The sequence below is a fragment of the Cynara cardunculus genome, assembly GCF_001531365.2.
Source record: "Cynara cardunculus var. scolymus isolate 2C chromosome LG 14, CcrdV1, whole genome shotgun sequence".
NCBI classification, from domain to species: domain Eukaryota; kingdom Viridiplantae; phylum Streptophyta; class Magnoliopsida; order Asterales; family Asteraceae; genus Cynara; species Cynara cardunculus.
Window position 1 is genome coordinate 13,172,222 of NC_037541.1, and position 14,735 is coordinate 13,186,956.

General features: G+C 35.8%; 1 protein-coding gene across 4 annotated transcripts; it reads right to left on the reverse strand.

Annotated features, from left to right (window-relative positions):
- Positions 1-747: 747 nt before the first annotated feature.
- LOC112526902 lies at positions 748-12,937 on the reverse strand. 4 transcript variants are annotated; one of them, XM_025137337.1, is made up of 14 exons: positions 12,616-12,937; positions 11,384-11,442; positions 11,058-11,166; positions 10,406-10,512; positions 10,082-10,150; positions 8,534-9,088; positions 7,638-8,179; positions 7,361-7,425; positions 6,135-6,214; positions 5,812-5,916; positions 4,283-4,422; positions 3,556-3,684; positions 1,618-1,770; positions 748-1,175 (listed from the first exon to the last, which is right to left on the reverse strand). In XM_025137337.1, the coding sequence occupies exons 1-14, from the start codon at positions 12,803-12,805 to the stop codon at positions 1,019-1,021; spliced, it is 2,460 nt and encodes an 819-aa protein (XP_024993105.1). In that variant the 5' UTR covers positions 12,806-12,937; the 3' UTR covers positions 748-1,018. The 4 variants fall into 4 exon arrangements, with proteins under 4 accessions (XP_024993105.1, XP_024993106.1, XP_024993109.1 ...); XM_025137338.1 differs by lacking the exon at positions 3,556-3,684; XM_025137339.1 differs by lacking the exon at positions 748-1,175 and having other exon boundaries at positions 1,700-1,770; positions 3,556-3,658.
- Positions 12,938-14,735: the final 1,798 nt, after the last annotated feature.

The window sequence follows — 14,735 nt, forward strand, 5'->3', positions numbered from 1 at the left end:
GAACATGAACAGGCCGTTGTTCATGTTCGCTCGGTTCATTTACAGCCCTACCTATTTTCCATATTTTTTTTCATTTTGTTTTAGAAAAAAAAAACTTAAAGCTTGGTGATTTAATAACGAGATTCTTAAAAAATTACATTCAACTTTGACAGCTACTCTATTTTAAAGATTTCAACATTAATTATTTATACTCTATTATAAAATATTTGACAAAAACTCTTAAAACTCATTTTTTATGTATGAAATATTGTTTATTAATGCATATTACTTCAAATTCAAGATTACAAGTAAATTGTACATAAGTACAACTTATTAAAGCTCCATTTTCTAATTCGTGTAACTAACTATAGATAAATATAATCAAATACATGATAAACATTTCATTTTAAATATAAAAACTTTAAAATATAATTAGAATAATCATTGACTTTTAACAAAATATTTAATTATTATCTTTAAAAAAATTACATTATTAAATCAAAAATAAATTACTTCATTATTAAACATAAATTAAATTATAATAAAAATTGAATTAAAAGAATTATACAGAAAACGAGAATTTTTAAATAGTTAATTTAATACTAATATTGATATATTTTTTTCAAAATTTTATGATATCTTCAAATTTATATTTTATCCAAAAATAAAAACATTATTGTTTTTCCAAAACTATATAAAACTGTATTATATCGACATGGACAAAAAATAAAACGAAATATCAAAAATCAAACTGGATCTCGCTACATTGTACAAATATCCTTGGCTCTGTATATATATGCTCTGAAATTTGGTTTATTGGCTCATTGTGTGTAGGTTAAAGTTCAAAATCATACAAGATTGTGAATTTACAAAAGAGCCCCTCTAACTTTACAAAACCACCCTTGTCTTATAATTCTATCCACTTTTCTCTAACTTTCTCATTTACATTTCCTGTTTCCTCCTATGAACCCCCTCTTCCAACTCCCCACAAAAATCGCCGAAGAATCGTTCGTTCCGTCAAACGGACCGTCTACGTAAACTAGACATGCGTCAATCGGTCTTCACTTCTCGAGAGAGAATCCTGTCGAGTCAACTGATATTCTGTGTTTGTAGACCCTTGCTCCTCGGAGTTGATTACATTCACTTTCGAACAGATAAAGAAAAACGAAGAAGTGTATATCGACACATGCCACATGCTGCAAACCGTTTAACGTCATCAAGAAACAACCAAAGGTAAATAAAATTTCTAACGTGCGTGTTTTCAGTAATTTTCGCTGTAATTTCATTCACTCGCCCTGACTGACTGATGGTGATTACTGTAATTCAATTGTTATCGGTCACAACTGGTGACCGATAATAAGGACCAATTAATTCATTTTGTGGGGTCCCGTTACCAAATTTTTGTATATGGGACCCACAAAATGTATGTACGATTTTAATAGTAATTATATTATTAAAATATTCAATGCAGTTAATACCCTTAACAAACTATCGAATAAACTTTTATGAAATCCATTTTTGGAGAAATTATAGAGAATCTGATGAAGATGCTCTGACTTGACGGAAAAACCACAATGCTAACCTCAACATAACCACGTTAAAATTATATTTCAAACAAAGCGAGTAATCGCAACAAACCTGTGCCAAAACCAGTAACTTTCGGTTGATTCGAGGCTCCAGCTTATGGCGGCCATTGCTAACGCAATGAATCCGGCGAGCACGAAAAACCAGCGAAAACGTCTAATAACCGTCTTTATAATGTTATGGAGCCATCCATTGATTGTTTGCCACCTGAAAACGTTTTATAAAACGCCATTAGAAACTTTAGGGACTGTTTGTTAGCAGCTTAATGGGACTCGCAGTTTATTCAGTCGTCAACTATACATGACTCATGTTTGGTAGTGGCTTGATGATATAGAAAGTGGTTTATTCAGTAAGCTTACAAAGGTGAGCTTTATGTTTTTCTAAACATACCCCTCCCAATTTATTTAATTTTGATTAACCTGGATATCCAACCTGCTATGCGAGCTGACTAATCCCAGGGCAACCACCTGCTTTGCAGATAGCCCGGAGTCACCGCATTTGAACCTCCGTGGCCACAAGGGGATTTTTATTCCTCCTTGGATTTGAACGTGAGACCTCCTGGTACTTTTGACCTTTGGAGCCAAGCTCAAACCAATCAGGCACCACCCTTGTGGTTCATACCCCTCCCAATTAAAAACATGCTAATTCTATCTATGGGAAAAACAGTCCCAAACAAAAGCATTTCCAATCTATACAGACAAATTAATCCACATAGACAACTTCATTCATATAGAACTTAAGGGGCTGTTTGGCAGTTGCTGAATGATTTAGTGCAGAATAGTTAAGAGGTCAGAATGGTTAAATGCTGAATGAAATAATGTTGTTTGGTAACTGTTCTCTGAATGACAATAAATTACCATTTTAACCCTCATCTAACAAAAACCCATTATTCCATTTTAACCTTCACTTTTTGTTCCTCTTTGCCCTCATCGATGGCTTCAATCTGTGATGAATCATCGAGAATCATCATCCTTGACCCTGGTGAATCACTGAGATTTATGGGATGGGTTTCATCTTTTGGAACTAATTCTTGCCCTTGTTCAACATGTAGCTCTTCGATTTGATCCGAAGAAGTCGATAAATTGACTTCATGAGGTTCTTGATTATCGTTTCTGACATCGGGAACGTGCTGCGGTGATGAGCGGCGGGCGACGAGCAGCGGCGATGAGCGGCGGCGACGAGAGGCCACGACGACAGACGGAGACGACAGACGATCGTAGGGTGGGGGTGGCGATTTGCAGACCGGCGACGAGAGGGTGGGGGGAGGGGCTGTGAAGACCGGCGACGAGAGGGTGGGGGGAAGGGGCTGTGAGCGACGTGTGAGGAAAGCTTGGGAGAGGACAAAATTGAAAAAAGAACACTCTGAATGGTTTAGAGAAGCCTCAGATGCAAAATGGTTAAGAGGGGTTGTGTAACCATTAAGAGCCTCTTTTTTTTGCCAAACACCCTTGACCTCTTACCGATTAAGAGGTTGGCTCTTAATATAACCATTAAGAGCCAAACAAACAGCCCCTAAAGCCTATTTGTTGGCAGCTTAATGAGCTTAATGAGACTCATAGCTTACTCGGTCAACTATATATAGAGTGGTTGGTAGTGGCTTACTGATATAGAAAGTGGCTTATTCAGTAAGCTTCTAGGTTGGCTTTTTTTTTTCCTTCTAAACTTGCTCCTCCCTCTTTCCATCTGTTAAAAAACCATTCCACACAAAAACCTTCCAATCTATGCAGGCAGATTAATCCACACAAACAACTTTACTCCATGACTTAATGCAAAACCAACCAAACAACCCCTTAACCTCTTGTGGCCCAACTAGAGATGCACAAAAAAGTCTCAGCCCGAAGCCCGGACTGAAAAAGCCCAGCCTAGGCCCTGCCTTAAAACCTGATCAGGCCAACTTTTTTCCAAGGCTCAGTTAAGGCTGGCCGAGGCCCGAAAAATCCTGGGCCTTTTGTATCTCTAGGCCCAAGGATTGTGTGGTCAAAAGAATCTTACCTTTGAAGCATATTCAGAAGAAATTCGGTGGAAAGCGAGATTCGCCTATAATGCGTGAAGAACTCGATCAACCAGCCGACAAGAAGACCGATTGATCCAATTGCTATTACAAGAACGATGTTGGAGGACCTCAGAAAGAGAAATTACGATAGTAAGATTCCTTCAGCTCCAAAATAAGTATCCACTTTCAAAAGTAAGCGCATACTTTCCAATGCTGCCCTTAGTTATGAGATAGATAAATTCATTACTCCCTCTATTATTAAGGATAAAATTTTCATTTAGTTAAGAGTAAATTACAATTTTCATCCCTATGGTTCAGAAATTGCGATTTTTGTCCCTATGGTTTGCAATTTATTGCTATTTTCATCCTTAGACTAATTCCTACATTCAAGTATAAGGGACCAAAACAGTAAAAAAATTGTAAATCATAGGGACCGAAAAAACAATAAATTGTAAATCATAAGGACAAAAATAACAATGAATTACAAAACATAGGGACGAAAATCGCAATTTTTAACAAACCACAGGGACGAAAAATGTAATATACTATTTAGTTAATCAAAAAGCGTAACAATTACACATTTCTAAAACTGTGTGCCATTTTCATTGCTGACATTTATTTTGGGCGAGGGGAGTACAATTTACGAAGCGGTTTTTGTGGTTCGTATGATTTCCCGGGGCTTCAAGAGTAGTTGTTAGAAAAACCCGTAAAGCGGAGGAAGCGTACCTTGTGGCTCCGGTTTCGGCCATGAGTGCGGTAAGGATGGCAACAATCGTATGAATTGTCCGCTTTGAAGGTTCATCAATTGCAGCCAAGTAGACAAATGTGCTCACTACGGCCATGAACGAAAGCCAAAAATCCATGAACTGGAAGTATATTGATAGCAAACCATAAGAACCACAAATACAAACCGTCAGAAGCACAAAAAGGTTACAAACCCGTGAGAACCGGTGCAAGGCTAGGATTTAAGGTATTTATTAACATATATTTGTTTCATAATGTTAAACTTTTTTTATGTGTTTGTGGTACAAATATTACACGTAAAAAAATTCCACATCGTGAAACAAAAAATACATCCACTTATTCTAATCGAACTGTTGTGAATAGTAAATGCGGTTACATTTTGCCAAAACTAAATTCACCATTATAGGGGAGGTCACATTCGAATCTAGATCATCTATTTTTTTATCCAACGGTTGATAGGGTTCCTTGTTGTCCTTGTTGTTGGGGTCAAGTTTAAATGAGAAGGCGGTCAATTTGCAAGAAGGCGAGAAGTTCCAAGAGACCTTCCCCGCAATCTTTGATCGTGTTCACCAAGTTGTCCGCTTCCCCTTTGGATATGTTCAATCATATATGATTAAGCGATGTGTAATGTAATCATATGTGATCTTGGAACTTCTCGCAAACTGAGCAACTTCTCGTTTGATCCTCTCTCTTTATATATATATATATATATATATATATATATATATATTGGTGGAAATCAAATGAGAACTAGAAAATGTTGAAAACAGCGAGAACCAGTTCCACATGTGAAACATACAATGTTATTTCATATATGAAACAATCAAAATTGTTTCACATATGAAACAAAACATGCCCCTACACACATAAACAATAATACCACCTTGAATCCTGGAATAAGATAAAACTTATTAAATGATTGGGATTATTCTCACGGTTCTCAACATTTTGGTGGTTCTCGTTTGATTTTCCTGTATGTATATCACAACAATATATATATATATATACACATATAGGCGAAGGATCGTGTGAGAAGGAGAGTTAAGGTGAGAAGCATAAGAAGAGATTTGGAGCCTTGATCACCTTTAATCTCAAACCCACCCATGAACGGCGCTTGATATGGGGATTGATCCGGTGCATCTCATCCTAATGTGCATCTAAGAGTGGAAATCCCCTTCTTACGCTTCTCATCGGAACCAACTCTATATACATAGAGAGTGAGTGTGTGCGTGTGTGAGGGATCAAGGGAAAATCCCAAAAAAATGAAAAAACGAGGAACACCCTAACAATTATCCATTTGTAAATGTTCTATGGCTTCTATGCACTCGTGCATCAGATAAATTACTTATATGCATATGTCCATACTGTACAAATGGTGTTCCTCACTTTTTCATTTTTTTGGAGGTTTTCCCCTAAACCTGACCCTATATATGTATGTATGAGTGTGTGTGCGTATGTATATATATATATATGTGTGTGTGTATATATCACCATAAAAAGATTCTACGGACCTGCAAAACATGAAAAGATAGCGCACACCAGGCACCAACATCACATGCATGGTATAAGCCACTTGAAATACCACTTGATGTATAGAGCACCCACTCTGCAAATGCCTGCATCGACGGAATTATACATATCTATGTTTGGATGAAATGAAAAAACAAAATGAATGGCCAATCGGGACCGAAGACTCCCAGTTTGATTTTCCAAAGTCAAACCGTCAAGAAAACAAACTGATAACCACATTAACCAAACCAAACGAGCCAGTATATCCCACCCAGAGGTTGGGGTCTGGGGGTATAATATACGCAAACCTGACCTCTATTCGTACCTTCTGACGTAGGGCCCAATAAGCAGGAAACACGAATGCAGCATTTGATGCAATAAGCAAAATCGATTGCAGTATATGCCCTGCAAGAAATACGATAAGAGAGGCGAAATATGCACTCAAAGTTCCAAGATTACCTTTGAGATAGAATGTGTACCAAGTAAACGTAAAGGGTATTTTGGTAACTTAATATGAGGTATGAGGTTTCTTGATTTTGGAAGGGGACAATTGATAACAGAAAGGCGAAACACAAACGGGAAAAAAAATAAGGCCAATTCCCCATATCAAGTGTGCACAAAAAGATTCTCAAAATTCCAAGATTACCCTTGAATATGAATATGCATGCAAGGCAAAGGATCTTGCGGTATTGACACCCTAAGGTTGTTCTAGTAACTTCACATGCAATCCGATGTTTCTTGATTTCAGAAGGGTACATCCGATAACCGAGGCGCAAAACACACATCTACACGCACAGATAGGGCCATATGCTAAAAGAGTATGGACACTTCCATCCCACGTTAAGTGTTCGCCTAAAAGATTCTCAAAGTTCCAAGATTGCCCTTGAACTTAAACATGGATGCTATGTAAAGGATCCCTCGGCATCAATAACACAAAGGGTATTTTTTGGGTAACTTCACATGCATGCACAAATAGAGCCATATGCAAAAAGAGTATGGTCACTCCCGGCCCACATTAAGTCTACACTCACCGAAAAGATTCTCAAAGTTCCAAGATTACCCTTGAACATAAAGACGTGTACTATATAAAGAATCCCACAGTATCGAAAACACCAAGGGTATTCTGGTAATTTCACAAAAACTTGGAGGACTCTTGATTTTGGAAGGGGGAACTAAATGTGGCGAGGAGTTGAGTATTGGTAAGCCATGAAACGTTACACTATATGCCAGCTTCCTAACCCCAACCCACCCCAGCCCCACGCTCAACCTCTATTACTCCATTCTTCCTATCCACACTAGCTAGTAGTTCCTACACATAAGAACTCCTATTAGAATGAAATTTTCAAATCAACTTAGAAGTCGAACACGAAAGAAAAGATATTTATTTTGGTCATTAACGGTTTTATTTTGTTGGTCCCATTTATTTGATGTGATGAGAACGAAGATGTGACCGTGAGGCCCATTTGCATAAAGTGAGAAAAACAAAGATGGAAGTCACCAAACGAAAATCCAAAACTTCCCGTCTATTTCACATTTATCTACATAAATTACCTCGATGGGAGACAAGTTCATCACTACAGTCAAAGCCTCCATGGGTCCGATCACACCAACAATAGCTGCGATATTTTATAATAATAAATCAGATAACAGTCGGGAAAAAAAAAAGCAAACATGAATAATATCTTCATGCCGTTGTACTCCCATGGTCACATCAACAGACATCCCAAAACGAAAAAGTTTTGCAATTTTAAAAAGAACTTAGAAAAAAAAGTGCCCGAGCTTTTTAATTTTAAATATGACTAAAATGGTGGATGAGATACGAAAATACCTGTAGAGTGACAACCCACTCATTTCAACAACATTTTGACATGTTCCATGAGACGAGCAACTTCTCGGGCATCTTTCAACCGAAATCGACATAGTAGTTTGACTTTGGCTTTGACTTTTAGGAGAAGAGGTCAAATACTTTATACCGAAATTCCAAGTTCCTTCTTTGGCATAGACGATATAGAAACCGACGTTTTTTTCATCTGAATTGTACAACTTAAAGAACATCGAACCTTTACTGTTGCTAGTAGAATTCACATAGAAGTAATCCCATTTATCTTCAAATGGTAATCCACCATATAGCGCATAAATTTCATGATGCAATTTAGTATCTGAACTTATTCGCATGTGAATGCTTCCTCCGGCTGCACCCGATGGGATGTCTACTTGAAAATAAGTCCATGCATAATCTTGACTTTGACCGAGCGAAGAGTTGCTAAGAAGAGGCTCGAGATGAAAATTAGATGAACGTGAAAATCCTTTAATATTCACAGGTGAATAGTATGATTCGAAAGGAAGGGACGGATTCTTCCTCAGAATTGTCTGCATAAATAAACATTCGGTTCACATAACATCGTTGTGCAAAATAAATGTCCATGATGAAAAAGACCCAGTTTTAGAAATTCGTAATTATTACACTTTTTAATTAATTAAAGGGAAAACGAACTTTCATATTCTGAGCAATTAAGTCCCATTTGAACAAATAAATCACTGCACTTACTGAAATTGAACGAAATGGCCTTCTGACCCTAAAAAACGATCAGGGACTTAATCACTCAAAAAAAGACAATTCCCTTAATAGAGGGAGTAATGAATTTCTCAATCTCATAATTAAGGGTAGAATCGGAAGAAAGTGACACTTATTCTGGAATGAAAGAAGTATATCTTATAACCAACCTGAAGCACATATCGTTCCCACTTACAATTCAAACCGGCTTTATTTTGAGGACATTGACGCACTTGCCACAACAATGAAAAGCAAACTGTCATGTTCTCAACAGTGCCATTAGAGAGGTTGAGGGGTATAACGGTAATATACCACCGACCAACTTTTGGAGAACGTATAACCAAGGGGGAGTCAATGATATTACCAGAATAATCATGATTCGATGATGATGGCAAGGCACCATGCCGAGCATAACATATTAAACCAATATTGCTATGATTATTTGTACCATCTTGAGTTTGGTTGAATTTAACATTTGTAGTCGAAATTGTTATTTCTTCCGAAACTCCGAGCAAATCCAAAATGTAGACTTTTGGTTCTTTCCGATCATTGCACAAGCTTTCATCGTTGTTTCTACAAGAAACAACGGTTCCTTGCGTTGAGTTCTGCTCAACACAAGAAAGTTGGTCAATGGTTTGGTTACAGAATTGACCCGAGATAGATGGGCCCATACAACCTTCAACGCTAACATTTCCACTAAATGAATACTCCAATCCTCGATTTATCTGTAACACCAAATCATAAATAACAATAAAGTTCAGATAGTTCTTGCAAAGTATCATCAATCAATACATATACACACACATGTACATATATAGAGGAAGGTTCATTTAGGAACCTTAAATATTTTAGGAACACATGAACCACCCTTTTTGTAAGTATTCATGATGAATGTTGTGACAATATATTCATCATGAAATGGGTCCCTAATATATTTAATATATTCATGAAATGCCCCTATATATATATATATATATATGTATATCGAACCAAATATATTGTGAGAACCATGAGAACATTTACCTCAAGGTATTGTTTCGCATGATTTTTTCTTGTAAGGCTAGGATTTAAGGTATTGTTTTAACATATGTTTGTTTCACAATGCAAAACTTTTTGTGTACGTTTTTGTGTTACAAACACGTCAAAAAGTTTAGCATTGTGAAACAAATATATGTTAATCAATACCTTACCTAGTCTTACAAGAAAAAATCATGCGAAGTAACACATAAGTGGTACTCATGGTTTGTATCCTTTTTGTGGTTCTCACATGATATATATATATATATATATATATATATATATGAGTCAAGTTCATACGAGAACAGTAACCAAATAAGAGAATAGGAGAACAGTCGAATCACATGTGATTTAACACTAAAACCATGTGTAAAATCACATGTGATTCACGCGACTTTAGAGCAACCTGAGGTCGCGGGCCATGTCACCCGCACACCCTCGCACTGGTCATTAGTGGAAAATCGCATGCGATTTTGCTAATGATTTGGCCGTTTTCATGTTCTCTTATTTTGAAATTGTTCTCATTTGAACCTCCCTCATATATATAGGAAGGGGTGGGTGCATTTGAGAACCAATGAATTATCATGAATATTCATTATGAATATCATCTTGATAAAAACAATAAGGATCCTTCCAAATACACATTATGATGGCAACAATAGCCAAGAAAAAATGGGAGAGTTGACCATAATATCCCCTACCATCTTTGATTGTGTCCTCATTGATCCAATGCCATTAAATAGACCAAAGTACCAAACGCCCGGAGAAATCTGTAGAACAATATAGCATTAAGTTGCCAATAAGTAAATATATGTTCCAATTACGATTATAACTTCTTGATTCATTTATACAATTTCTCGTTGTTCTTCACTTTGTGGGTCTCATCTTTATCTCTTTATAGATCAAGAAATTCCCAAAATCAAGTCTTTATTTGTCGTGTACCATATAAATAGACTCGCAAAAGCAAAAATGGTAAAATGATAGAAACTAGCGGAACCTCCAAAAAATAAAGAACGAAAGCCAACCTGCTCGTTTGTCAGCCTCAAAAGAATATTTTTCTGCATAGGATAACATTTCTCGGCAAATTGAAGACCTTGTGTCCCCAAAGATTCATTAGAAATAGGATCCAAAACTGCAACATTGAGTAACGCAATGATGTCAAAAAAGATTTGATAATCCATTTTAAATTTGAACAAGTCGCTAAAAAACAATTGGGTTTTCACAATTACATACTCCCTCGGTCCCATGAAATTCCAACATCTTTATTTTTGGAAAGCTTTGTCGAGGGGAAAGTTCATTTAGGAATTAGGAACCATAAATATTTTGAGAACCCCGTGAACCAACCATTCATGAATTATTCATTATGAATATCATGCATTTTCATTACTCATAGTTGGTTCTCACGGTTCTCAAAATATTTACAGTACTCAAACGAACCTGCCCCATTTTGACCATTGCCATCATTACAAGAAAAAGATATTGTTATTTCTTATTACTAAAGGGTATTTTAGACATTTACAAATAGTCAAACACAACCTACCTGGCTGGTCAAACATTATAAATTTGATGGGACGGAGAGAGTAGATCACGACATTAATTTGATAATCATATAATACGAGAAACTTTTAAGCATGTTATGCAAGAATAATATTGTGAATGAAGAGTTTACCGTTGTACCTAAACCAGTTAAAGAGGTGTTATATGAATCCGGCAAAGGAGGGCTGCCTTCACGAACACATATCATTGGTAGCTTATTTATACCGCCCTTTTTAACGCTATTTTTACCCTGAAAAGCAACGAAACCATGTCAAAAAATAGAAAGAAAAGCCCTCCACCTTAAGAAAGATTTCACATTTGACTTCTAAGTATCAAAGGGCATTTTAGACATTTGATCGATGGTCAAACATTTTTATTAAACTATATATCAAGTCAAATGTAAATCTTTTAGAACAAAAGTAGTTAAAAGATTATGCAATTTCATAAAAGATAAGACTTATACTTACAAGGTTTACATCAGACTCTAAAGCAATAGTCATCGAAGAAAATGATGTCGGCAAATCAACTGCAAGAAAGATGAACCGTTATTCGAATTAGAAACTCTTGGCAATAAAATAATTCAAAGCATAATCATGTTCTTCATATTTCCACGCCTTCCCCTCGGAAAATAAATTTTCAAATGAATTTATTGAGATAAAATTCAACAATCCACATAAAATAGAAACTGATATCAATAACAAAACAAACCAAACGAACCCAGTATATCCGACACAGATATAAGTTTATTTAGGGGCAACAAACCAAATGAACCCATAATATCCGACACAGATATAAGTTTATTTAGGGGCAACAAACCAAACGAACCCGGTATATTCTACACAGACATGAGTTTAGGGGTAACAAACCAAACCAAACGAACCCAGTATATTCTACACAGACATGAGTTTAGGGGTAACAAACCAAACAAACCCACTATATCCCATACAGATATAAGTTTAGGGGTACCAAACCAAACCAAACCAGTATATCTCACATAGATATAAAAAGCTTTTCAGGACATTTTTGAAACAATGTGTCCTAATTTTAGCCCTTCCATACGTGTTCTGTATACCCATCTTTTCATTAAGACACTTGTTTTATAAGACACTTTTTCAAATAGTATCCTATAAAAGGGATAATAGAATCCTCTGTTTCAAAAGTGTCCTAAAAAGCAGTTTAATGCTCCCAAAAGCGTCATGTAAACTTATTACAACACCTTTATATATCACAAACAATTGTCTGGTCCTATTTAAGTCCTGTAAACCTGATTTTGTTACAGTGAATTCCCACGGTTTTCAACCTAACCCACATGTAAAATCAAGAATTAATTGTACAGATAAACAAAATTCAATTAATCACTAACTTCAGCTGATATTTAGAATCAATTATACGGTAATCCCTATGAAAAAATACACACAATTAATTAATTAAAGGTATCTATACAAAATTCCCAATTTTCAGGTTGAACCCACAAAACTAAAATCAACAAATCAACAATCAAAACCTAACTGATCATACACATAGTAATCAAAATCGATTATACAGTAAATTATAAATAAAAAAAACACACAGATTAAACCTATCTACTCAGAAAATCTCAAATATTGAACTCAACTCACCAAATAAAATCACAATCAAAACCTGATTAATCATAAAAGTTAGCAAACAATCAAAAACACAGTTAATTTGCGTTGCTTACCTCTGATATAACGCCAATCATAAGGTCCGAGTGAAGTTTTACCATAAATAAAGCTCGAAATCGTGAAAGAATCATAAGGAACAGCAGTAACTTCATACGACCAACAACAATGGCTGATTAAATAAATAAAAAAGTAGAATCTATTCGAACAAAGAAAACCCAAAATCGAATAATTGGATTTATCGGCCATGTGGAATCTCCTGTCGACTTATTCTACGAAAAGGAATCGGAAATCGATAGAATCATAGAAACCCAATAAGCAATAGATTCTCGTTGTATTTACGATTGAATGAAAGGAATAATATATATGTAATAGTTGTGTAGTTGATCGTTTGATACAATATAGAATTGGGGGTTTATTGACAAAGAGGATGCAGAAAATTGGTAAAATAATGGTATGATCTTGACTTCAAAATTCCATGGGTTTTGACTCAAATATTTATTTAAGAATTATGTTTTTAGTCCCTATAGTTTATTAAAAATTACGATTTTCGTTCTTGTAATTTAGAAATTACAGTTTTCATCCTTGTAATTTGTAATTCATTATTGTTTTTGTATTTATGCAATCATGAGTCATGACAATGCTCGAGGAGAAGTCCCGGCAAGGCAAGGCAATGGGGCGGGTTTTGTAATCCCCTGCCCCAGCCCCAGTTTGTAGTAACGTCCCCCGGCCCTGACCCCGGTCCTTGGCGGGTACGGGGATTATTATCTCGTCCCCGGTCAAATCTCTAGCAATCCCCGGTCAAATCTCTAGCAATCCCCGGTCAAAACCCGGTCAAACCCTGTGAATAGTATCCTTTATTTTAATTCTACCGGGGACGGACCGTCCCTGGTTTGAGTAACATCCCCCGTCCCTGGCCCCGTCCCCGGTTTGTGTCTACCGGGGATCCCCGGCACCGGGACCCGTTTTAGCGGGGAATCCCCGTCCCCATTCGGGTCGGGTGAACCGGGTTCCCCACCGGGTCGGGGCAAATCATCATCCCTAGTCGCAGCAGGTAACAACATATACAAGCAACTTGAGCGAAAGGGATAGCGCTTTTACTCTTCAACAGAGAAAATCAATGATTTTCTTGAATACTTCACGTCTCGTTCGTATGCTTTCTAGCCTGCCTCTTTCGAGCAAATCTGTTGATAACCCCTTGAAGTCGAGCTAAGCATAACATTGGGGCTCGTATGAAAGTCTTTGTGAGTAGTTCCTCGAGATTTTTTTTGCCATTGTTGCGTCTTTTGACGATGAACCAGTCTGGGCTGGTTAGAAAGCCATTTGTCGAGAGCAAGGGGTAGGTATGAGCACTTAACTTAGGGTAGCTAGTCTCACTTCACACAGCATAAGGCCTTGTTGCTTGCATTCGTTATGTATGGGATTATTATCTGATGCAGAACCGATGTGAGAGGGACTAGTTGAGGGCGAAGGCACACTAAATACGAACTAAATCAACCGACCTTATGGTTTATAACTTTTTACTGTTTTAGTCCCTTATATTTAAATGTAGGAATTAGCTTGGGGGCAAAAACAACAATAAATTGTAAAACATAGAGCTAAAAATCTCAATTTTAAAATCATAGGGATGAAAATAGAAACTATTAATAAACCATTATTGTTGTAATTTATAGTATTATGTGAGAAAAGTCCAAAAAAACCAAAAAAAAAAACATATTTTAATTAAAATGATTACATCTATAAACTTTCATAAAATAGCAATTTATTTTCATAAATTTTATTATTATAGTATTGTATTTTTATTTTTATTTTTTTTTATCACGGTAATATACTTTTAAATTGTTTTTTATTAAACATCATATATTGAAAAATTTACTCATTATAACAATTATTAACATGTTGTCTTTTAAATTGGTTGACCACTTACTTTTTTTTTACTTCCTTAGTTTAATAAGATGATGTGGATGACACATTATTTTGATGATATGACTAAAATAAAATAAAAACCTATTTAAAATTATTTTTAAATGATTTTTGTTTTTTATTGCTACGATTTAAAAAATATTTTTTTTTACTTTTTCTTATTAAATTGTATGCAGATTAAATATTCTAGAGTAAATATTTATTAAATAAATATGATATATTAATTTCGAGATAACTATTTTACTTGTACAAAAAC